Source organism: Borostomias antarcticus (assembly GCF_949987555.1).
Source record: "Borostomias antarcticus genome assembly, chromosome: 4".
Lineage (NCBI taxonomy): Eukaryota > Metazoa > Chordata > Actinopteri > Stomiiformes > Stomiidae > Borostomias > Borostomias antarcticus.
The window spans coordinates 22723045-22749020 of record NC_140237.1 but is presented as its reverse complement, the minus strand read 5'-3'; the positions used below and the strand labels follow the sequence as shown (position 1 = coordinate 22749020).

The 25976-nt window shown below is 47.3% G+C and overlaps 2 protein-coding genes across 2 annotated transcripts in view; one reads left to right on the top strand and one right to left on the bottom strand.

The window, feature by feature from the left end:
* The first annotated feature begins 13175 nt into the window (after positions 1-13175).
* Positions 13176-23671, top strand: spg7 (SPG7 matrix AAA peptidase subunit, paraplegin). The gene is made up of 17 exons (XM_084436581.1): positions 13176-13532; positions 13889-13991; positions 14097-14186; positions 14599-14840; positions 15062-15201; positions 16058-16160; positions 16248-16373; positions 16881-17043; positions 17163-17336; positions 17815-17939; positions 18047-18149; positions 19362-19472; positions 19710-19825; positions 21896-22052; positions 22288-22451; positions 22716-22793; positions 23143-23671. The coding sequence occupies exons 1-17, from the start codon at positions 13281-13283 to the stop codon at positions 23353-23355; spliced, it is 2460 nt and encodes an 819-aa protein (XP_084292707.1). The 5' UTR covers positions 13176-13280; the 3' UTR covers positions 23356-23671.
* A 1469-nt stretch (positions 23672-25140) lies between these two features.
* cdh15 (cadherin 15, type 1, M-cadherin (myotubule)) overlaps positions 25141-25976 on the bottom strand; it is a gene marked incomplete at both ends in the record, with an annotated part of 7763 nt that continues 6927 nt past the window's right edge. The window contains 2 exons of the mRNA XM_084437387.1: positions 25141-25341; positions 25807-25976. The exon at positions 25807-25976 is cut by the window's right edge and continues 25 nt beyond it. Of these exons, the coding sequence (XP_084293513.1) occupies positions 25141-25341; positions 25807-25976 (371 nt within the window). The remainder of the gene's footprint in view (positions 25342-25806) is intronic.

Below are 25976 nucleotides of genomic sequence, written 5' to 3'. Positions count from 1 at the left end.
TCATGTCTCTCTCTCTCCCACCTTTCCTGTCTGTCCTATCCAAATAAAGCAGAAATGCCTGAAAAAACTGTAAAAAAAACTGTAAAAACATCTAAAAGTCCACTTGTGATGGGATCACCCAAGACGCATGTTAATTCCAGGTCTGAACTGGATTGTGAACACCCCATCTTTATGTTAATGATTATGAGATGTTATATATTAGGGCTGGGCGATATTGACAAAAACATACATTGCAGCGACGCAATTTTTTGCCATATATATTGCAATATATTTTGTTTGTTTAAAACAGAAATAAGTAAACTTGTAAACATACAGGCCTATGTCCTATATGAGGTTAGAACTAAACAGTGATCCTCGCTTCGGCTTACACTTGTAGCCAAGTGTCTTGACTGCGTTCCAAAACGCCTACTAATAATGCGTCTCTTAGTTTTTGACAGTCATCAAAATTAAAAAGTTGAGTAAAAAGTTTGTAGCATGACATGTTTTGAGTCAACATAGCAGGGGAAAAAAGAGAACAACATTGCAGGCCCTTGCGTTGTGACTATTGCACATGTGCACAGTGAGATGGCGATGCATAAACGATATATTGTGCAGCCTTATTATATATGGGGTAAACTAACTGGCTATGACCAAGTGAGTAGGCCACACTACACTAGTAGGTACCCAAGCCTAGATCACGACGAAGCATAAAACTAGCTAAACAAACACCCTGGGCCTCTCCAAATCTTAACAGCCTTTCTGTTCGTGTGTGTGTGCGACAGTGATTTAGTGAAGGAAATGAAGATAACAGTTAACTCCAACGCCCTTCACTTCCTGTGAGCAAGGCTGAGCAGTTCCTGAAGAACTGTGGGTGAGTGAGCAGAGAGAGAGAGAGAGCGAGCGGGTGGGGGGGGGTTTACCTCAGTGTGCCATGGCATTGCAGCGACCAGGACTGCATGTGAACGTGACTGAGAGGAGAGGGACCACAGCAGGCCTCACCTCCACCCTGAGAGAGAGGACGGGTGCTCTGAGGTGCCAATCTCCATTTCTCTCCAACCTCTCCCTTTTTCACCCTCTCTCGTCAACGTCTCCGAAAATAACGCCCCTACGCACAGTTGAATAATTCATCTTGTTAAAACATTCATAATAGAACAGCGGTAGCCTTAAATAGATCTCCACTTTGGCCTTCCTCCGTCAACCGCAACAGCTCCACAGACAGAGCATGTCTGGAGAATCCGGCTCTGGAGAGACAAACTGTCGAGTCCAACGCAGACTGCATGGGATTAAACTCGACTGTCCAAATCTCACGAGGAACCTCGTGTGTGTAGACGATAACGAAACAAAGTAAATCTGTGCTGCTGGTATTGGGTGGGGTGTAAAGCCTGTGGCATGTTATAAGCATGCTCAGCCCTTTTTCCATGGAAATGGTGCACACACTAACACGAGCAAACACACACACACGGTCAGTAATTGCAGCTGAAAAATGCCTTTGCATACATAATTAGCAGTAATGAAGCACTGTGCCCTACATCCCTTACCAAGATAAGGCGTGTATGTGTGTGTGAAGGCGTGTGTGTGTGTCTATAAAAAGCCTGGGCGCTGGCTGCAGAGGAGCTTGACACTTGTAGAATAACTGGAAGTATATTTAGCCATTTGCAGGCCTCGGCGTCAACAACACGCATGTTGTTCAACATCTGTCCCTCTTCTGCTCTGCCACACCACGCACCGTACCGTACCCTACCGCACTGGGACTGGTATGGTAGGCCAGCACTGGCCAATAACACACAGCACACGCTGAAATATCAGTGCTCCTTCTCCTCCTCTCTCTCTGCTTACTCTCTGCTCCTTCCCATCCTCCATTTTGAAAAAGCACCGCGTTGCCCCCTCCAGCAGCAGAACACACTGCCCACTATACCGATCGCCAAACCAGCCGGATCTAAGCGGGGGGGATTGGTGGTCTGTGACGACGACGATGGCGGTGCCGCGCTTATAAAGCTGTAAAAAAAAAATATATATATTTCAAAACAGTAACCTAGATAGCCGTTACTGAGCACTAAACAAAACCTGCCCTGTGGCTTTAAGAGGGAGAGCAAGTCTTGCCACATCGCAATGAAGGAAAGTCCCTTGGCTTCACTGAAGGTGTGTTTTCTCCCTGCGTTCGTTCGCTCTCTCCCCTAGGCAGGCAGACTGCTCCACTTAGACACATATCAGGCTGGAGCTCGGAGGGACTGGGGGGACAAACCGACAGCAGTCAGACCTGCAGGGGAGGGGAGTGAAGGGGGACGGGGAGGGGGTGGGGTGGGGTAGCCAGCTGCTGTCAGCCTGCTCCTCTCCCCCAGCCAGGGGATCTAGATCACAGGGCGGTTTGTGTGTGTGTGTGTGTGTGTGTGGGGGGGGGAGGGGGGTAACAGCAGCACAGGGCCCAGCTAGGAGCAAAACAACCTTGGATTGATGGGTGTGTTTGTGTGCAGCAGGGAGGTGACCAAGGGAAGGAGGAGGGAGGGAAGGAGAGAGGGAGGGAAGAAGACAGGGAAGGAGGAAGGAGTGAGGAGCCCGTAGGGCAAGTAGCTACTACAACAAATCTGAACCTGTCATAACTTCTCCCAACCAGCTAACCAAATGACGTCTCAGAACGTGGGTGGGAAAAAATAAAAAACAAACACCCAGGCTACCTCGGTTCTTCCTCAAGCCCGCGGTATACTTGCTGTTTAGAAGCGCGTTGATTCCCGCGTACCCGCACATTCAGCCGCAGTGGACGCTCCAAACGAATGCAGGAGACGCCGTAGTAGATGCGCGCATGTAGCAAGTATGTCGCGGGCTTCGGGCTATACCAGCCCCTGGTCTGACTGCCTCCTACCCCAGACTCAACTAGAGCTTCACCCAGCCCCGAGCCCCGGTCTTACCCAGCCCAGAACCTCCCCAGCCAAGGCCTTTCTCTCCGCCAGGCACACAGACAGACGCAGCCCCCTCCCTTCCGCCCCACCGTCCCAATCTCAGAGGAGCTCCCGGCTAGCTAACTCCAGGACGCGGGAGAATGACACACTGGCCTCGATAGGAGGAAACACCCTGCCTGTCTGTCAGCATCTGACGGCAGAACAAAAGAGCCACCTAGCTGGGTTACACACACGCACCGAACGCAACGCCGCCACTTGGCGTCATTCGAATACAAGGGCGAGGGCAAAAAAAGCTCTCGTGGTAAATTTCAAACAGGCACCACCACCAACAACAACAACAAAACGTGAGTGTTAAAGTCGTTGTTAGAAGGCTGACTGACCAGCCGGACTTGGGCCTCCGCACACCCCCAGGCGGGGCGACCGCCGGCCTGTAAAGGGAGAAAACAGCTGAGTGGTGAGAATGTGTGTGCCGATCAAAAGGAGGGTGCTTAGAAGGCTTTGTGTGGGTGTATATGGCACCCTGGCCGCCCCCCCCAGAAAACAAAGTGCAGCTCCGCTTGGCCCCACCGCGGACATCCAATCTATGGCCTTTGGTTAGGTATGCTTTTCAGTCACAAACAGCAGCCCCCCAAGCTCCCCTCCCCCCTTCCTGTGGCTGCATTTCTATGTAAATGGGCAGCAGGGTGAATGGCTGCAGCTGGCCCATCAAAAGGCCAGCAGCGCTGAAGGCCCCCGTTGATTGAGATTCAGCCAGGCCACTCCCCCCCACCCACCCACCAAACCCACAGCTAGGACAGAGACGCAACCCCGCCCCCAGTACTAGACCAGTCTCACACCCTCACTCTGATCGCTGCCAGGCCTAGGGTTGGGCGATATCCACATTTTGAAACCGTTTTTAAGCCTCCACAAAATACCGCGGTAGTCGGTATTACCGTTATTACGGCGTGGCCAGCGGAGGCTGTTTGTTCGTCTTGTTCGTAAGTAGACCAATCACAGCGCACACTGCTGTTACCAGGTGGCTTCAATTCATTAAACCCCGCACAGGGAGGCCACGCCGTGATTAGACTCTGTCTTGTTTTTTTATGATTTGATTTTTTATTTTCTGTCATTTGCGTTGGATAGGAAGGATAATGGCGCACACACCGAAAATTTCACCTAGGATACAGTGAACGGCGCATTGTCTATTTGTCATCCTATGTCAAAACGGCAGCTAACCTTACTCCAAAAAACATTACCCAACAGTGCAAAGGAGAATTGTATATCTGTAGCCTACTGTAGGCCTATTTGTCCCAAACATGCACGTGTCCACAAAACTTCAATAAAGCTGTCATACTTTCCCTGGTTCATTGTTTATGGTCTCGGGTAGTGTTCACCATTCCACTCATCAATCATAGCCTACTACATCATCATCTCATTCTCCAGCAGTCTCTCCCCGATTCAAAGTTGCAATAGTCATATTCCTCTGTCACGCAGGCCAAGCCAGTAAATAGAATTTTCTGTTTAAAAAATAAAATATTCTCGAAATGTTACCAGCTAGCCAGTTCGAGTAGGCTACACAGAAACGCCAAATGCCGATGCATGCTTGCACAAAACTCACGAACGTCTAGCCTTAAATTATTATTCAAACAAGGAACGAGATAGAGACGATAATAACCCAGCGACTGCAGAAACTTTACTTGTCTTTAAGCGGAAGAATGCGCACGGCTCGTCTCGTGCTCGTGCTGCACACGGACAGTCCCATCCATGGCAGCAGGTAGCGGTTGCATTGCGGTCTTGTTACTGAAGCGTTTCAAAAAAGGTAGGATAGCCTACTTTGTCAAATAGTAGCCCTTTTCAGAATATTCAGAAGTGATCGCAATTGCAAGCATCCGTGAATCATTTGTCTGGGCTTTAGAATAGCCAATCCTATTATTCTTCGAAAATAAATGTCTATAGCCTAGCCTATATGTCAACAACAATCTGCTGCGGAGGGTGCGTGCGTTCTAAACTGTTCTAGTGTTGTTAACACGATTAAATGATAACACCACTACCACCACCAACAACAAAAATAATAATATATTTTATTCAGAAATTGCTGCATAATTCTTTAGACGGTTTTGCTGACGAGACCATCCAGACTTTATAGCACCGCGGTAAACCATAATACCGGAAAACCGCCCAAGCCTAGCCAGGCCGCTCACCCATACACCACCCCACCCCCCAGCACTAGACCATGTACCATCACCCCCCCTGATTTCTCAGCTCATCTGCAGAAGGGTTGGGGGGGGGGCACGCAAGCTGCTGGTCCATGTCCCAGAGAGGACCAGCTCTGGTCAGTGAAGCCCCCAGTCCTAAAATGGCAGGCCGCCTCTTAAGCATGTTTTAACCATGGGCCAGTGGTAGAGAGGGGCGATACAAAACACACAAAAAAACCTGCACTCCCTCAGATCTAAGGGAGGAGGAGGAGTCGGAGGAGTCACGGCCAAGCGCGGCTATGCTGCCGGTCTCTCCAAAACCCAATTTGCGGGTTTGAAAATCAGTATGTAAAAAACCCCTACAAAAAAATCAGGGAACAGCAGCATTTCTCACTTTTCCCCGCAACGTTTCCCACCCCCTCGAGTCAACCCTCGATGCACACGTTCTCTGTGGCCCGTATGGGTTAGACATCCGCCTGTAGCCTGGCTCAGAGCACAGCAGCTCTCACCGGATCAAAACACCAACTGTTGTCTCCGGCTTTATATCCCCCCCCCCCCCCCCCCGCACACATACACACTCCCATGATCCCTCTCTACTCACATCTGCCCACACTAACAGAGCTGCAACCTCCCCCACACATGGTACACACATACATACATACACACACTCTCTCTCTCTCCGTCTCCCTCCACTCCCAATTCTCTTTTCCTCACACGCACACAAACAGCCGGCTTGGATGATCACTAAATAAACAAATAGCAGGACTCGTAGATTGAATTAGCTAAAAACTGGACCGTACCCCCCGTGGGTAAACCAGACCAGAGCACTGCTGCCTAATAACGGCGTGGGACTTGAGATGCGCCCCCGCCCCCGCCGTCTCTATAAACCAAGGAGCTACCGAAGGTACATTAAAGTGTGCCCCGTCAAAAAAGATCAAAAGCGTAACTGTTAAAACTACGGTTTTGAAAACACGTCGCGGCAGAGGAGGGAGAGACCCTCGCGCTTTGATGTGTGAGAGTAAGAGAGGAGGAGGAGAAGCAGAAGAGGAGGAAGAAGGAGAGAGAGAGAGAGGGAGAGAGGGGAATAACATGATCAAAAGTGGTGCAGAGGAGGAGAGCAGAGGCAGGCAGGAACAAGCAGAGGAGTGGAGCAGGCTTCTGACAACAAGACCCTATACAGCCCCGAACGAGACTCCACAGATCCCCTGGATAAAGCAGGAGGGCCCACTCTGCCATTTTGTTTCTGTATATGTGAAGGGGGGCAGGTGGTGGTAGGGATGGTGGATTTCAAAGGGGTTTAAATGGTATTTGACGGTCCATGGAGATTGTGCTGCCAGTCCTGCTAGGGCAGCGACATAAAAGATTTACTCTGTTAGAAAAGGGGGGGGGGCAGAACCGGAGTGGCCGGCGCGGTTGTTTACCAACAGACTGGGCTCTCGCCCTCAGCTCAGCCTGCTCCGACATGGTGGGGGAGGGGAGGAAGGAGAGACAGATAACGTGAGAACAGGAATTCGAGCTGTGCGCTCTCTCCTTCGCCCCCAAACAGAACGGAGATTTCTGCCATTTCTACAAGCGGAAAGTAAGTGGGTTACCTCAACAACAACACACACACACACAGTACACAGACCGCCATAACCCTGCTTATGTCAGATGCTCCCCCAGATTATGTCGCATCAACAGAATGTAGCCAGGCAGCCGATGCTAGCTAGCTAGCTCACTCTCACAGACACTGCTGTAACACTTCCTATGAACAGAGCCGGAGACAGGGGTTAGTGGGAGAAGATGAACGCAAAGAGACTGAACCTATTATTACACCATCCCACCAATAACCCTGTACCAGAATAAAGAACAAGTTACAAGTTAAGTCTAGGTCTGTACTGATCATCAACCTTGCATAACAGCAGTAACTAACACACACACACACAGGAATATGCAGCTCCTGCAGTCATCAGTTCACGTCCTACGGTCGATGGAGGATGTGATGGCATCTGAACCACAAATCTACCCTACAGTGGCAACGGCCGTGCTGCCGGTGTGCTAGCGAGCATTGCGATAAGCTGCTACGCTCATACGGCATATACTCGCCGCTTGGCTAGCGCTGCTGCCTAGCCGCTCTTATCCACCACGCACTGCTGCAGACTCTTATCACGGAAACACCAGAGCAACCACATCCAAGGCCCCGGCGGAGCAGCATGTTAACTGCAGCAGGCCGGCCTGATGGGAGGGAGAGAAAGAGAGGAGGGGGGGGGGGGGGGGTAGGCCTGGCTGAAAATGGCGCAGGCACAGAATGGCCGCCTGTCCTGCAACACAGGAAACGGTTGTGAGAAAGCCCAGCTCCCAACGCAGAGCTTGACCCCGGTGACCCCCTGCAGGCCTCCCGTTTCCTGTCTCAGGCTCACGTACTCTCTATGACTCAAAGTCGGTGTGTCCCTCAAACAATGTCTCTGACGGTGATTCAACTTTGGAATCACTATGATGCTCGTTCACAATAGACACACATGCTGAGCACCTGCACACACTGAAGATATGGACGAGGGGCACTGTGTTTTGGGCCGACAATCTCATATGTTTTGGGGCTTGACAAGAGTACTGTGGAAACCCTGGTCTACTGTGCAGAGAATGAAACACAGGATCCAAGAACACTCATAATTTAAGATCCATCTCACTGTACTTATTAAAGGTTAGATCAGGTAACTGCTTTGAAAAGTCACAAAATACCACCCTGGCAAAGTTAACCAGTATGACTGCTGCTCCTGCTTATCCAATTACCTACTAGAAGCAACAAGCCAACCTTTGAGTTCCACTGAGACAGACAATTCATTAAGGGGAAACAGGAGGGAAGTCGCTGGTAGCTAACATCACACCGCAGAAACAGAAGTGAGTTTGGAACTTCCAACCAGGTGCCCCGACCTGGGCGGCGGCGATTACATGCACTACTGCCTCTGCAGTGGATCTCCATCCAAACAGCAAGCCAAGGAGCTCCCAGATAGGACAGGAGGGAGGAGGAACGCAGGCAGTAGGCGATCCACTGCGGTGTTTCCCCCTCCTCGGCTGGGCTGATACTGCACCAACTCACTGCTTGTCAAAAACATTCTTCTCTCTGGTCTAGCAACAGTGGGGTTCCATATTGTGCACTCTCGGTTTCAGGCTCTTTCAAGCATGTTGCTGTGTTGTTTTTTTTGCAAGTGGAGGATTGCATACATTAATAACATCAGTGCAACCCTGTTGTTGTGCCCTTGAGCAAGGCATTTATAACTCCCTCCACTCCGACATAGTAGATTTGACCCTATTTCCATAAAATCCCAAGCAACTCAAGCATCTACACTATTTTAACTAAAATCCAACTGAGTTCCTTATTTCATACACACCGTGGTTTACATTTCAGTAATCTACCCCACAGGTTTTCACGGCCTTAATAAATGCATTGCAGTTGTATATCATTGAAATAAATATATTAATAGACTCCAGAACGTGATTTCTGTATAATGTATAAAATTACATTAGCCTACTTTATTTTCATTGCGTATTGCCCACTAACAAACAAGTCAGCTTGCTGGATCTGTCCAGGTAGGAAGGTAGACGGGTGTTTGTTAACCTCAGCAAGCTTGCTTGATGTAATCAGGTCAACAACATAATATTGGCTGGCTAGCTAGCTACCATATCCAGTGTAAGCGATGCCTTGTAGTTAGCTAAATAGCTAACTTCGCCAGATAACGCTAGCTACCTAGCTATATTTTGGGAAGACAATGACTTACCTTCGACAGAATCTCAGCTAACGTTGGCTACTTCGCGATGTTTATAAACTTATCCCCGATATTCCCGCCCGATACTTGTTTTTCCCATTTGAGACCCTCTGGTTTAGCAAGCTGCCGTGCGGGGACATCCGAAAGAACTTGCTGCAAACATCTTGGCTGAAAATCAGTTCACTGAAGGCTGGCTAGCTGGCTAGCTAGCTAGCTTGCAAAGCTAGTGCTAGCTAATTCTCAGATACACCCAACAAGCGAACGAAAAAGGTTCTCGAAAACGTGCTCGCAGAATGATTACGTTGTCTTCGTATCCAGAATTGATTGTTTAAATGTTCATTAATCAAATCTGAGCTTGATTGGTGAATTCCAAGTAGCGAAAAGGTATATTTTCTTCGGCTTATTTCTCTGTAGCAACCCCTTCCAACCCGTTATCAGGCGGCCTTCTCAACTCGGCGCAGCTCAGTGAGAGAGAACGAGGCGGAATGAAACAAGGAACGCGATTGGGCTTCGCATGTGGGCGGTGACGACGTTTGCGCCTGTGCAACTGACGCCATTACGGGTCGAGTCAGGCCATTATGCAATGGATATCGGTATTCTTAGGAGCCAACATGGTCTACCAAGCACTCCAGTTTCTACGGATGGGACCCATCTCCATTATACAGTTGGGAGAGCAAGAAAAGGAAATGGAGAACGACAACAGGGAGAACTTGATTCATGTCACCCATAGTCGTTATCAAGCGATTTCAGATTGTGTAAACACCTAGCTGAACCCCGTAAACACATCTGTGAATACATTTCAACAATTTCCCCTCGGGGATCAACAACGTATCTAATATCTATCGATCTGAATTGAATGGAAGTTCAGTATAACCGAAGTGCGACGATCTAAGATTAATAATCTACAGCACACGTTGACAGAATATACACATAATGGTTTTGTAAATGTAAATAGCATCATTGTTGATGTTCATGTGTCTTTCACTGTATAGAGTTAGATAAGACCCGGGGCTTATGTTGTATGCTTACATTAAGTGCATGGCGGTTTTATTAGGCAGCCTATTTTGACATAGCTCCACGGGTCTGTAGAAAGTCGGGCACACGGCGGTACACCGTCGTTATACCCTGTAACATAAACCAAATGAACCCACAGGTCAGCCAATTTCGAAGAGCAGTCAACATGGCGTGAAACAAATGCTGCCATTGGTTAAGAGAAAAATACATCTTAAATCTGTTTTCTGATTGGGTTATTGAAATGTTCGTCACGGTTGCATCGCTGGCCCCCTTTCCTGTCTCAAAGACAAAAACACTTGGATAGAAGCAATCGGTGACTTGTGTTGATTTACATTACAAAATGATCCATCTTAAATTGATTTCGGAAATGAAGCCTATGGTTTACTTTTTAGTACAGATTACATTATTGGTCCTTTCGGAAATCCATTAGGCCTATGCCATACAGCAATCGTCACACAGACACAGCAACAGACAACTACAATACCGACAAACACTATGACCGCAGACAGCAACAGCACCTCGACATACATAACCATAGACCTGTGCACAACATATCACCAAAGTGCTCTACATAAGGTGGAGCATCTCCCCCCACAGATGTCGAGTTATTTTGTTTCATAGTTTGTTCAGCAATACACTGGTAGGCACAGATGATCTGCGAGTCCGAATCGGATTGATGGAGGTAACAGCTCATATGCATTAAATAGGAGATGTGAAACACCCTCGCCAATATTGCTTCACTCAATGATTCATTCTCAATGATTGATTTTTAATTAATGATTATAGGACAATAACTTATCTTAAGTGTATCAATACAATAAGATGGACAGATTATGATTAGTATGTAGTCCATTGGCCTTTCGTGTTTTGCTTGCCTTTGATTCTTCATATCGACTAAAATGCAAATCAGAACAACAGCGCACTCTGCTGGTACACAACGGAGCTACACCAAGGAATTAAAATATATTTTCTGTCAGTGTTATGTGATCTGAAACAACAATCAAGTTTAAATCCTTATGGTTTCATCTATATCTATAGTTTTTTATATATATATATATATATATATATATATATATAGATTGGTAGAAAATGCTGAAATAATTCTTAATCAATACAACGAATCAACACAAAACTTAATGACAACACATACCATTGTGGATAGATAAAACAATAAACTAACTACATCAACGTCCATCCCAATAACATGCGGTTTCTCAAAGGTAGCCTACTTTTTATTTATTTTACGTTTTGGTTATTTTACAGTGAACTACACATTCGGGTACTCTGCTGCGTTTTGCGCACTTCACTGGAGAGTGCAGCTGACCAGAGCACTATGTTAGTGTGCTTTGTAAACAATTTCTCTTGAATTCGCCTTATTCACCTCAGCTGGAATATTGGTCATTCTGACGTAATGAGGGGTGCGGATGCGGAAGTGCCCGTTGACTTCAATGTTAAAAGTTCGCTGTAAAAACACCAGGGCTGCGTTCCGAATCGCCTACTACCCTACTACTGTATATAGTATGCCAAAACAGAAAGTAGTATGTCCCAATACATAGTATGCCACATGCAGTATGGCAAAAATACCAGGATGACCTACTACATCCGGTCGTATTTTGCAGTATGCACGCCAGCAGGCTTTTCTGGCTATTCTGACCCACAATCCTTTGCGCAGCAGTAATGTGCGTCACATGCGCGAGTTGACCGCTGTAGATGAATGTCGCGTTATGGACAGCGACGGATGTGGGCTAATTTCAAGGCGCAATGTTATGACAAGGTAGTATGTCCCAATTGGATGCCTACTGCTTGCAAAGTACGTACTTTCTAAGGGCAGCTGTAGTAGGTACTGGTAGTAAGAAGTAGAAGTATGCGATTCGGAACGCAGCCCAGTTCAAGAACCGAAATAGTCAAAATAACAGCCTGAATACACTATCGGGGTTACAAACTCATCATTACCAGACTCCGATTGTTTTTCACTGCCGTTGTTTTCGCGTTTGGAAATACATCGGAGTGAATGCAGCTGACGGCTAACTATGGCTCATTCACCTCCATGTATTTCCAAACGCGAAAACAACGGCAGTGAAAAACAATCGGAGTTTGGTAACAGCGAACTTTTAACATTGAAGTCAACGAGTACTTCCGCATCCGCACCCCAGACTGACCAATATGGCTGCCAGGTGAATAAGGCGAATTAGAGCACATTTCTAGATCCGCTGTAGGTCCGCTAGCCTTGTGTTATATTCCGCCGGAGGTCCGCCAACTCGTCCATCGGGGACCAGCTGTAGGTCTGCTAGCCTTGTGTTATCTGGGTTTGTCCCTTACTTTTGTCCAGAAACAGAAGTTGAACCAATTGCAGCAAAATAGCTAACGTTACAGGAATCATCAGTGTAACTGCTTTAGCCACTGACCGCTACCATTAATGTTATGGAAGCTGCTGCTAGTTTTTGTGAGCTCATGAGCTAACTGGTAATCACGCTCTTATTGTGCTGGATTAGCATTGGAAGCATTGGAACTGATGTGTCCAGGCGACAAGACCTATCTTAATTTATCAGACATTATTTCATGTCATTTCAATTCACAGCTATTTCAGTGGCATGACTAGCTTCTGTCCTACCAGTCCTAAAGAGAAACAAGCCAGCCACGCACATAAGCCAGGCCGGACCTGGCCTGGTTTATTAAAAAATTACAATGCAATTTAATACAACGGTGCGAACCATACCACTAGAGGGCGCCTCGTCACCTTACCTCCTCGTCACCGTACCGCCTCGTCACCTTACCTCCCTCTGAAATCACAGGCGACCTTCGAGATTCTGCGTAATTACGAAAGGATGCGTAATTTCAGCGCAGCTGTAAAGGTCATAAAGTATAACATATCGTTCATAAATAGAAAACACGTAAAAGATATTTATATAATAAATATGTATTTATAATAAGCCTACTCACTTCTTACTCAGAACACCAAGTGTTGTTGTAAGCTTACCGGTCTGTAAAAAACAACAAAAACATATGACGTAAAAAGTGACTTGTCAGGATCCGAGTTGAAGGGTCGTACATGACCATGCGTTAAGATTTTGTTGGTGCATAAAGATGCGCGTGAATCATATTCAGGTTAACCGGGTTAACGTTAACAAATTACCGAAAACTGCACTGAATTTTCAAGGCTTTACGTATAAGTCAATATTTAGCTATGTAAATCACTGAATTATTTAACTTGACACCACTTACGCATATATATATATATATATATATATATGCGTAAACGTGGCGAGTGAGGTATCTTATCTCGTATGCGTTTTTCATCTTTGCTCATCATCACAACAACAGCTTGGCTGCGCTGACCCGACGCAGCCACAACCAAACAGTTAGCTCAGGCTAGCTAGCCTGGTAAACACATGCACATTCAACAGCAATAATGTTATTTTTAACAGATACGTTAATGCGTCTCTAGTTATATTGATCCTAAGAGCATAGCTGAGAATATGGCAGCTTTGCTCTTGCATCGCCGGGCGGCTTCTTGTAGTAATTACAAGATCCAAATGTTGACATTTGTCAAATTTAGTACAGCTACATTATCGACACGACGAAACTGTCCATCGGTAAATAGCCGTTCATACCGGTGTAGCACCAGGTTATTGCAATCAGCATGTCTCCACCGTGAGTTGTCAAGTAACGGCCCATTGCGATCATTTGCGAGTCAGTCACATAATGGCCTCAACTCTAAACTCATCCAGGTAAGCTAACACTTTATATACTTACTAGCTAGCAGCTAGCCTTTTTTATGATTGCATGGAGATAGTTTTCGTTCATGTTTGTTTTCAACACGCCTTGCACCATATCTGGGGTGGGGTGACCAGTCCTTCGAACCAGCACCTATAGGATCTGGCCCAGACCTGGTTCAGATCTTCGTGATAACGTTACTTCTTTTTAAAGGAATCAGGCCCAGATCTGGTCGTGCTGTTGTTGTCAGTTACTGCTGATCGCTATATAATGGGGATAGCTATACCATCAAACAGCAAACATAATTCTCATTCTTGACCTCCTGGCAAAGACTTATTCAATCAGATTCCTACAACTTCTCTCTTCTTAGCATATTTTGCACAGACCTTTGAGTCCCATGCTGGTTGGTCTGATCCCAACACTGGTCAAGAACAACTTGTTGAAAAACCCAGTTGGACTGTGGAATCTGTTTGGTAAGCTAACAACCCCTATAGTATGTACTGAACTCTAAACCTCATACGTCCCAGTGCAACAACACTGGATATGACTACTCTTAACGATTAGCCATACTGTTGCAGGTGCTACAGACTACTTCAGCACATCTCAGTCCAAACGAGAGAAAAACAAGAGTGATGGGTCAAAGGGGAAAACGCCAGAAGAAGACGAGGGTAAAAGGGTGTGCCGTGTGCACTAGTATCAACATCTTTACTATCAGACACATTTGACATAATTGTACTCACTCCTCTTTCTTCCCCCTAGTTGTCTTATTCTCAGTCCTCCGCTTCCTTGTCTATATCTCTTTTTACATTCTTTTTCTTCCTCCTTGTGTCTCATTCAGGGTTGCAAAATTCTGGGAATATACACAAACTTCCCAAAATTCCCAACGTGAATTTATGGGAATGAATGGCAATTAACACAGGAATAAACTGGAAATGTATGAGAATTAATGGGAATAAATTCTGTTTCCCAGTTTATTCCTGTTAATTCCCATTCATTTCCATGGGAAGTCTGTGAATATCCCAGATTCCACAAGCCTAGTCTCATTCCACCCACCCCCCCTCCTCTCTGCCGTCTCTCCAGAGGAGAAGAAGCGTCGCGAGCAGGAGGACCAGATGTACCGCGAGCGCCTGCGCACCCTCTTCGTCGTGGCCCTGATCATGAGCCTGCTCAACTCCATCAACACCAGCGGCGGCAACATCTCCTGGAACGACTTCGTCAACGAGATGCTGGCCAAGGGGGAGGTGTCGCGTGTGCAGGTGGCCCCCGAGAGCGACATCGTGGAGATCTACCTGCACCCCGGGGCCGTCATCTTCGGGAGGCCTGTAAGTCGACAATCGAAAATAGCATCGGTTTCCAGCGTACAGTTTGTTAGATCTAGAAATAAAAGTGATGGCTGAAAAGGGAGAGCCAGGATTTAAGCGCCCCCCCACCCCGTGTGTGTGTGTGTGTGTGTGTGTGTGTGTGTGTGTGTGTATGTGTGTATGTGTGTATGTGTGTGTGTGTGTGTGTGTGTGTGCGTGTGTGCGCGTGCACGCGCGCGCAGAGGCTGGCCCTGATGTACCGCATGCAGGTGGCCAACATCGACAAGTTTGAGGAGAAGCTGAGAGCCGCCGAGGAGGAGCTGAACATCGATAGCAAAGACAGGATACCCGTCTCCTACAAACGCACCGGCTTCTTTGGAAAGTGAGCAGCCTGCATTACATTACATTACACATTACAGTCAGTTTATTTATCCAAAGTGACTTAACGTAGGTCGGTGTACTACTATTCATCAGAACTCACAAGTGCATCTCCTTTCTAAACTAGTGACTAAGCATAATCTATTGCTGAAGCCAGAGTGCCAGAGTAGCACAATATAAATACAATAGGTGCTTAAGAGGGAGGATCCAAGTAGTATGAAGAGGTGAGTTTTGAGCCTGTGGCGAAAGATTGGCAGCGACTCTGCTGTCCTGACGTCAGTGGGCAGTTCATTCCACCACTGCGGGGCCAGGACAGAAAAGAGCTGTGACCGTGTCGTTCCACTGCAGGGGCCTCGGAGTGATGGGGCAGCCAGTTGCCCCGAGGTAGTGGAGCGTAGTGGTCAGGAGGGGGTGTAGGGCTTGACCATGCCCTGGAGGTATAGGAGGGAGCTGTTCCTTTCATTGACCTGTAGGCTAGTACCAGAGTTTTAAACTGGATGTGAGCTGCTACAGGGAGCCAGTGTAAAGAACGGAAAAGAGAAGTTGTGTGGGGGAACTTAGGTAGCTGCAGCTTTCTGGACAAGCTCCAGAGGTTTGCCTACTACTGGAGATTATTGTGTCCTATCATATGATGGTTCTGGAGTTCGTATTTTATGTCAAATATATATTATGTGATATGATGATGTGTATATATAACACACAGCAGAGGTATTTCCCCCCCAAATGATGGTGGGGTCTTCAATTGAGCTTAGCTTATAGTCTGCAGCTCGGAACCTCATATCCACATTTGCTATTAGTGGCTACCTGTCACCATGCTACCACCATCGATGCTCAACAGACCTTCTGTGCATTTCTCCCAGTGCTCTCTATGCCCTGGGTATGGCAGCTGTCGGGGTGGCGATCCTCTGGTACATCTTCCGTCTGGCCGGCATGGGGGGCAGAGAAGGGGGCTTCAGTGCTTTTGTGAGTAGAGACTGGTTATCACGTTGACATCAGCAGTACGTTTAGTGATATTGATGGTGGCGCTGATGGTCCTGTCCTGTACTTCAGAATCAGCTGAAGATGGCCAAGTTCACCATAGTGGACGGCAAGTCAGGGAAGGGCGTGAGCTTCAAAGATGTGGCGGGCATGCACGAGGCCAAGATTGAGGTCAAGGAGTTTGTGGACTACCTCAAGGTAAGAGTGGCTTATTATGTCTCTGGTCCTGTATTCTAGCGTGGCTTCGCTAGACTCGATTCGCAAAGATGCGAAGGGTCTGAAGCTGCTGAGTTTATTTCCGATTTCCAAGGGCCGTTATCAACGGTCGCAGACTAAAATGCCTCTGGACACAATTGGATTGACCTATAACCAATCAGAGCAACGAAACGTGGGTTAGTCATCGTATCATCGTATCAAATGGGTACCGTCGTATCAAACCCACTGATGTTTTGCGCTTTGTTTTAGATGTTTAGATCACTTCATTTCAGTGGAGTTGATAGATGCGGAATATTGGATAGGTTTATGATGTTTGAGACGATTGATTGATTGAATGATTGATTGATTGATTGGTTGGTTGATTGATTTGTTGATTGATTGATTGATTGATTGATTGGCAACAAACTAGACTTAACCCTCACCCCCACCCTAGTGACTTTTGCCTTGGCCTCATCATCACCTCTCTGTCCCCGTGTCTGTGTTTGGTAGAACCCAGACCGCTACCTCCTGCTGGGGGCCAAGGTTCCTAAGGGCTCTCTACTACTGGGGCCCCCAGGTTGTGGAAAGACCCTGCTGGCCAAGGCCGTGGCCACCGAGGCCCAGGTGCCCTTCCTAGCCATGGCCGGCTCTGAGTTTGTGGAGGTCATCGGGGGTAAGACTAACTCAGCTCAGCTGTCCCTGTTCGATAGTACCATGGGGGGTTCTGCCTTTTCATGTAATTTCATTACATACAGTCAAAGCCTGACTTGAACCTGTCTCTGCATGTGGCAGGACTGGGTGCTGCCAGGGTGAGGAGTCTGTTCAAGGAGGCTCGCGCCAGGGCTCCATGCATCGTGTACATCGATGAGATAGACGCGGTGGGGAAGAAACGCTCCAACAACATGTCTGGCTTCTCCAACACCGAGGAGGAGCAGACACTCAACCAGCTGCTGGTGGAGATGGACGGTGAGGAAGAGAAGGAGGAGGAGGAGGACTGATGCTACAGACTGGCTAAACTGGACAAAGATGAACAAGGCCTTTTCCAATGCAGTTTCTTAATTAGTATGTACTATATTTTAGTCAAGGAAACCTTGGCTCCAAGGACATAGATAAAATCTTTTTTGGCAGCGACCATTTTTACGGCGGCCGGAAGTAACGATTTCAAGCATTTTAGCCATAAATACCTTATATTTGGCTTTTGGTTAGGTTTAGGGATAGGGTTACAGTTGGTTAGGTTTTGAAAGCAAGATTCAGTGGCGTAAGAATAGCGGGCGCGTCTATTGTGATTGTGAGGCGGTAGACAGGGCGCCGTAAGAATACTGTGCCTTTTTTTTTTTCCTCATTGTCTTCAGTACAGGGACGGAGGTACAGTAATCTAGGTTGGGGAACGTAGTTCACTCTCTCTCCCTCTCTCTCCCTCTACTCTCTCCCTCCCTCTCCCTAGGGATGGGCACCACTGACCATGTGATCGTACTGGCCTCCACCAACCGAGCGGACATCCTGGACAACGCCCTGATGAGGCCCGGCAGGCTGGACCGACACATCTTCATAGACCTGCCAACCCTGCAGGTGAGTCTCCCTGCCTACCCTGGCCCCAGTGATGCTACCAGGCTACGGCTTCCGTGGTTTCAGGCGTGTGAGATGGTCTGTGGGTGGCCGTCTGCTCTGTGTTCCAGGAGAGGAAGGAGATCTTTGAGCAGCATCTGAAGATCCTGAAGCTGACCCAGCCAGCTAATGTCTACTCCCTACGCCTGGCGGAGCTCACACCGGGCTTCAGCGGTACGAGAACCTGCACACACGCACACACACACACACACTCACACACACTCACACACACTCACACACACTCACACACACACACACACACACTCACACACACTCACACACACACACACGCACACACACATTCACACACATACACACACTCATACACACAAACACACACACACACACACACACACACACTCACACTAACACTCACACACACAAAGATATACACACACAATCATTTTCATCGCACATTATACCACTCTGGGATTTTCAGGAAATACCCCTTTAACTTGGCTCCTCTTTAATCATTAAAAGGGGCGTTAATGATTGTATCATAGTACAACGTTGGTTGAATGTTTCTGAAGGTCTTGTGCTTTACGGAAGGTCTCTTGTATTTGATGTTGTCCAGTGTTGATGCTTTTAGTGTGCTTGATATTACTTCATAGGAGCATATGATTTCCAAGACTATTTTCCCCTTGGAGACGATGGGCCTGATTCACCAATATCTTCCTAAATACTGTTTGTAAATTTCTTCCTAAGAACGTTTCTAGAAATCTCTCGTCTGATTCATTACGTGTTTGTAAAGTTCGCACCTGCCTCCTCCTGAAGATTTTTTTTTTTTGTGTAAATTGAAAGTGCGCCAGTTTTCCCAAATTAGTATAGGTAAACTCCCCGCTAGCCCCATATGAGGACATGCGACTAAATGAATACCGGTCACCTGCGCCATCGACTCGCTAGCTTTACGATAGCATAATGGCGGTGTTGGGTCAAGTGCTTTGGCAAGTCAGAGGACCTCAGATCGAATCCAGCGTGGATTAGCCTACTCGTTCAGTGAACGATGTGTCCAGAGAAGGGCACACAACATGGACCAGCGCATCAGGGATATTATTGGAAAGACGGCACTCTCGCTTTGTAAAATAATGAAAACAATTATTAAAATATATAACAGATGATATATTCCAATCTTGTATAACTGTAGACTTGAAGTAAACGCCATCACCAATAATTTTGCATGAACATGTCTTTCTCACAAATATGTCTGCACTCTTGTAGGCAGCTCTTCAGTGTTTGTAGATTCTGTTCTTGGCTATAAAATATTGGTGAATGCCAGAATCTTCATGGAAACTGTATAAGTGGGATTTAAGAAGAAAGTGCTTCGTAAGAACTTCTTAACTTCGTTCATGAATGAGGCCCAATGGCGTCTTATCTTAACCCTTCCAGGGGCTGACATAGCCAACATCTGTAACGAGGCAGCGCTACACGCAGCCAGAGAGGGATACAAGTCCATCGACACCTTCAACTTTGAGTACGCTGTGGAGAGAGTCATAGCAGGTACAGCACCATGACTGCTCCACCCATAGAGAATGATACAGGGTTTATAGCCATCTACCCATGTCTACGATGATAGAACTTCACCTTAAATGCTGGTGTAAATTAGGTGATTTATTTTTCTTTGTGTCTGTCTATCTGTCTCTGTCTCTGTCTGTGTGTGTGTGTGTGTGTGTGTGTGTGTGTGTGCACGCGCGTGCGTGCGTGTGTGTGTGTGCGTGCGTGCATGTGTGTACACAGGGAGTGTGAAGAAGAATACGATCCTGTCTAAGGAGGAGCGGAGGGTGGTTGCATTCCACGAATCCGGTCATGCCCTGGTTGGCTGGCTGTTAGAACACACAGAGGCTGTCATGAAGGTACAACATGCACACACACACGCACACACACATACACACATACACACACACACACACACACACACACACACACACACACACACACACAGGGCCGGACTGGGTGAATATTTCATGCCGGGAAATGTAGCCCCAGTCAGGCCACGAGCCGAGCCGACGCGGTGAGATGGAACACCTTCAGTTTCGTTTTGTTGACAGGGGGGTGGGGGGGCATTCACCGCGGGCCAGGCCAGTTGGTGCGCCAGGCCACCAGGAAACACACACACACACAAACAATCACCAAGACTCTGTCAGTAGTCTGCTCTGTAGCAGTCTAAGGGTTAGAACTATGGAAATATGACTATGACTAGTAGTGACTATGACTATAGGTATAATTTATGATTATACCGTGGTTATCACAAATATGAAAGATATGTAAGGATATGTATTTAATACATTAAATCAACTTGTATGGGGCACCACCCACTGTTCTGTACAGGGAAAGGGATAATCTTTATCAATCTCAGTCTGAAGGAGAAGGTCTTGACTCAATCAAGTGACCTAAAGATCATGTGATGACACTAGGATGTGATCAAAGCTTAATAATATTAATTGAAGTTATACTAATCAATTATCAAAATAATATGAAAACACAATTCAATAATAGATGGAAAATTAAATGTGGCAATATGAAAACAGCAGAAATGAAAAGAATGATGTCGGAGATTATCACAGCCTATCCTAAATCCTCTAAGCTCATAACACTTGGCATCAACACCACACACAGTAGAACGCTGGATGGCAACTTTACGGTATAGTGTGTTGAAAAGCTATGTGTCCACATGACGAAGAGGCATGTGAATGGACACTCGGTTTGATGCAGGGTGTAGCGCGCCTGCGCTCTCGTTGAAACAGTGATGGTAGACTGTTGGCGAACATTTCACTGAGGTTCAGAGTTCAATTTCGGCGCTGCTCGTTGTACAGCAACTGAAATGGTTCAGAGTTTAAAAGTTCCAAATGTCTTGTTCAAAACCTCTGCTCTCGCCAGAGGTGGATCATTTGAAGAGTTTGTGGAAATTCCTAAGACCCTGGTATGGACTAGAGAGAGAGCTTAGATGCAGGTAGTGTTACAAGGCACAAGCTTGGATCCTGGGTTATGGAGAGAAACTTGAGAGAGACTTCAGAAAATTGAGAGCAACTTGAGAGAACTTTGAGAGACTAAGAATCGGTCCTGTCCCTACTTAAAAAGGGCAGGAAATTGAGGCGTGTCCTGTTTGCATAGACGGCACCAATTGGTCACTCACACAGAGTGGGGGATCTGTTGGCTGCTTTGACCCCCACCCACTCGGGATCATAAAAATCCAAGATTCTCTTAAGAGTCTGGAATCATTAAATATCCCTGTTATGGTTTCAACATGATATTACATTTCTACATACATACAATACACATGCATAGTCAACTGATTCATGAGTTTAGCTTCAGATTGATACCAAACCTTGTTAGGTTGACTTGGCAGCATAGAACCAGTTACCAGTTATTTACAACACACAGTAACATTTGGTTACAAATACAATGCATCAATGCCCATACTTTATTCCCAGGGCTTATTCTCATGGTGAGTGCATCACATAGTTGGGAGAAAGTAATTGCACTCTATTAAAGAAACAAGACAAAGAATGTTCATATTCCTTTGTCTCACTGTGTGAGTCTCTTTTGGGCCCATGCAGCCTCAGGAATGTTGCGCCATGGATTTATTACCCCAGGGGGGGAAGAGAAGAGGACAATGGCAAGGAGAGAGAGTAAATGGTTTGCAAAATCCCATTTCAAAGAACCAGTCCTTGCTAAAAGGGTTTTGTCAGATTTTATTGCGAGTTTGACAGGAAACAGTCTAAGCGAAATGTGTTCCTCCCTGCATGACCTTGCATTGATTAGTCACTGGGCAGGGGAGAGCAGGCTGTCTCTGGTTTGCCAGATCTTTATCAGGCATCACCAAAATTCTCACAGTATGGTCTTTATAATATTTGTCATGTCCATAATCTGCTACAGCTCTGTGTGGTGACTTGGCATCTCTGCCTGGTGTTCCCGTGCTCCAGGTGTCCATCGCCCCCCGTACCAATGCTGCGCTGGGCTTCGCCCAAATGCTGCCCAGGGACCAGTACCTGTTCACCAAGGAGCAGCTGTTCGAGAGGATGTGCATGGCTCTGGGGGGCAGGGCCTCTGAGGCCATCACCTTCAACAAGGTCACCACAGGTAATCGCGCTCACCCGGCCTGGACAGTGGATTCTTAAGAGATACACGAACGTGCGCATCCACACTCACACACACACACACACGCCGCACAAACGCAGACACACGTCTACGCACACACCCACCCACACGCCTCTCTGGTTCAGCCCATCTCTGAAACTCCCTTAATCCCTGTGTGTGTGTGCGTGCGTGTGTGCATGCGTGTGTGCGTGCGTGCATGTGTGTGTTTGTGTCCCAGGTGCCCAGGATGACCTGCGTAAGGTGACCCGCGTGGCCTACTCCATGGTGAAGCAGTACGGCATGTCCCCCAGCGTGGGCCAGGTGTCCTTCCCCGACACAGAGGAGCGGGGTGCAGTCGGACGAAGACCCTTCAGCCAAGCACTCCAGCAGATGATGGACCACGTCAGGCTCTACCCTACCTTACTCTGTCCTCTATCTCTCTCTCATCTCTCTATCTCTCTCTATCTCTCTATCTCAATCTCTCTCTTCCTCTCTCTATCTATCTGTCTATCTGTCTATCTGTCTGTCTGTCTGTCTGTCTTTCTTTCTCTCTTTCTCTCTTTCTCTCTCTCTCTTTCTCTCTCTCTCTCTCTCTCTCTGATATTAACACATGCTGCCTGTAATGCAGAATAATCAAGTCTTAACTATGTTGTTGTGTCCCTCCAGGAAGCCAAGATCCTGATAGCCCGCGCCTACAGAACCACGGAGAAACTACTCCTGGACAACAGAGACAAGCTGATCATGGTGAGACCCTCGACTACCTGTACTGTCACTACACCCTGTTTGTGTGTGTTTGTGTGTGTGTCTGTCATGGTGGCTGGGGCATGGCAGCAGGTGAAGGCTTGAGTGCACTATTCTAAAGATCTGAACACATACTGTCATAACTGCTGTCATTGTAGTCATGTGCAAATTGATATTGGCATTGTTATTAGTCTTTATGTCCTTTGTATTTCTATTTATGTGGACATAAATGAATGAGTCAAGTGTGTGTGTTTGTGTGTGTGTGTGTGTCTTGTTGTCCAACAGGGAATTGCCCAACACACACACACTTGAACTGACAGCTGTGTGCCTTACCCCCTGTGTGTGTCTCTAGTTGGCCAACGCACTGCTGGAGCGGGAGGTGGTGAACTATGAGGACATTGAGGCGCTGTTGGGCCCGCCCCCCCACGGGCCAAAGAAGATGATCGCCCCCCAGAGCTGGGTGGAGGCGGAGCGGGACAAGCAGGACACGGGCGAGGACGAACCCCGGCCCCCGCCACGCAAGATCCGGTACCCGGATGCAGACGTGAACATGCGACCGGCGTAAACCACTACTGTACGCACACACACACACACCTTACATTAGGACTGTTAATATTGGTGAGGAGCAATGTCAATCTCTAGGACCCATTGGTTGATACCTCCCACCCACTCCTTATCAGGGAGCATCATGTCTGTCGGTATCGTCTTCAAGTCCCCTAGCCATACTGGGAGAGGAAGAGGCGCTTTCACAGACACTTATGAGTCGTGTGGATCTCCTGGTCTGGTACTTAGGACAGCTACAGAGCCTGTCAGCAGACTGTATGTAAAGTTTTGACTTGTGATGATCAGTTCAGAAATATTTAAATAAAGTTTTTATTTGACTTGCTCTGTTTCCTTCATTGGCCACCGTATAGAACCAGAGAGGTCCATGATTTACCAGAATGAGCTAAAGGTTTATTGAGTAGGTGAACATGAATTTACATTGAGTCGTATTGATCAAACACCAAAGAAGTAAATAATTTAAGTGAATCAATGCATCCACATCCAAAACATCTAATTAAACTGAGTATTCAGTATTTGATTGTCATTACATGTACAATTAAATGGCCTCAGATCTAACACACCAAGTTCTATATTATATACATGTTTTCAAATAATTTATCAATTATTTCAACAGGTGTCTGAAAGGATACTGTTAAAAAAAAAGAAAGGGATATGACTAATTGACTGTCAAATAGCAGACCTCATACAGGATATGACCTCATACCAAATATTTATCAAGAGCAGAATAAATGATTGAACACGTTTAAAAACAAGATCATATCAAAGTATTTACAAAATAATCAGTTATAAAAAAAGAGGAAAAAGTCAAAAGGAACATCAAAAAGTTTAAATTTGCATCAGGTTAGTTCTGATACAGTGTGTGTTATAATGACCAGACATGGACACAACCCCAACATTTCTCTGTTCTGTTCTTAGCATCCTCAGTCCTTCCCATGATTGCTCGTGTACCGCACATACCTCCTCTATCCTTCTTTCCTTCCTCCTCCCTTTCCTCCGAAAAAAAAGACGTAGATATCTGTGGACAAACTATATGAGGTCTGGCCACTGCCGTCTTCAGGGACAGTCACTTTGAAGCGGGACACTCCGACATGTAAACCCGGAGAAGACACCCGGTTCTGTAAGCTCCAGACTACTGTGGACACACCCACCCGCCACGCCCTGTCCCGAGCCAGGCTGGACTCAGGGAAGGCCAGGCCTCTAACAATGGTGGAGTGAGAGGATGTGGTGATTGCAACTGTATCTCTGTAACTAACACAAACAAGTGGTTAAGCTTTAGTCTCCCTCTAATTCCGCCAGACATCTAGGGCCATCTAACCAGACACAGATGAAGCCTAGACTCGAACTAAGACGCTATTTCAATAGAGAGCCTCCACTGACATGTTTTTTGGGGCAGCTGTGGTTCAGGAGGTAGAGCGGGTCGTCCAATGATCGTAGGGTCGGCGGTTCGAATCCCGGCTCCTCCTGTCCACATGCCGAAGTGTCCTTGGGCAAGACACTCAATCCCTGATTGCCCCAAATGAGCAGGCCGGCACCTTGCGTGGCAGCTGCCGCCATTGGCGTGTGCATGTGTGTGTGTGAATGGGTGAATGAGAGGCCATTGTAAAGCGCTTTGGATAAAAGCGCTGCATAACTGCAGTCCATTTACCGTTTACCGTTCTTTTTAGTCTGAGAACTAGGTTTGATCTGTGTCTGGGAAGGGCCTAGTGCCTGGTTCTGGGTTCTGCCCCCGTGTCCCCCCGGTCACACCCCGGTCACACCCCGGCCCGCCCCGCCCCGCCCCCTCGGCCTAGCGCGGGTCGTACAGGCTGGCCAGCTTCTTGAAGCGCGGCCCCCAGTCGTTGAGGTAGTCGTAGTCCTGGTCTCCGTCAGAGCTGGCGGAGGCGATGGAGCTTAAGCTGCCGGCCAGGGAGCCCTCTCCCTCGTAGTCGTAGATCAGCGCCGTGTCGTAGGGAGGGACGTTGGGGTCCTGGTCTGCTGCCTCCAGACCCTGGTGGGGGAAAAACACCCAGACCACAGCGGCCAGGGACAGGTGTGTGAGGGAACATTACATTTACATTACAGTCATTTAGCAGACGCTTTTGTCCAAAGCGACTTACAGTAATTGTATTTAACGAGTGCAGACCTGGCTCTTACTGGCTCTATATTACTCTACTGTAAATGGACTGCTGTTATATAGCGCTTTCATCCAAAGCAGCTTTACAATAGTCATGTTCACCCATTCACACACACATTCACACACCAAATGGTGGTAGCTGCCATGCAAGGTACTAGCCTGCTCATTGGGAGCAATTTGGGGTTCAGTGTCTTTTGCCCAAGGACACTTCTACATGTGGAACGGGACAAGCCGGGATTCGAACCGCCGACCCTGTGCTCATTGGACGACCCGCTCAAATTCCTGAGCCACCCTCACCCTGTGTTTCAAGGGTTTCAAGTGTGTGTGTAGATTCCTCACGTCGTTGATGTAGTCCTCGATGTCAGTGGGGTCCGCAGGGGGTTTCCGTGGATACAACGGGGAGGGCAGGTTGTGGGGGGCGTCTTTCCTGAGCGGCTGCTTCCCTCGGGGCAGACCAGACATGGGGGGACAGTAGGACCCTGGAGTCGACGGCGTGTCGGCAGGGTTCC

Coding starts and splice junctions, on each gene's coding strand:
- spg7 (XM_084436581.1), top strand. CDS start 13,281: ATGGCAGCTTTGCTCTTGCATCGCCGGGCGGCTTCTTGTAGTAATTAC. Junction 14,187..14,598: donor AACGCCAGAAGAAGACGAGG/GTAAAAGGGTGT, acceptor CCGTCTCTCCAG/AGGAGAAGAAGCGTCGCGAG. Junction 22,452..22,715: donor TCCAGCAGATGATGGACCAC/GTCAGGCTCTAC, acceptor GTGTCCCTCCAG/GAAGCCAAGATCCTGATAGC.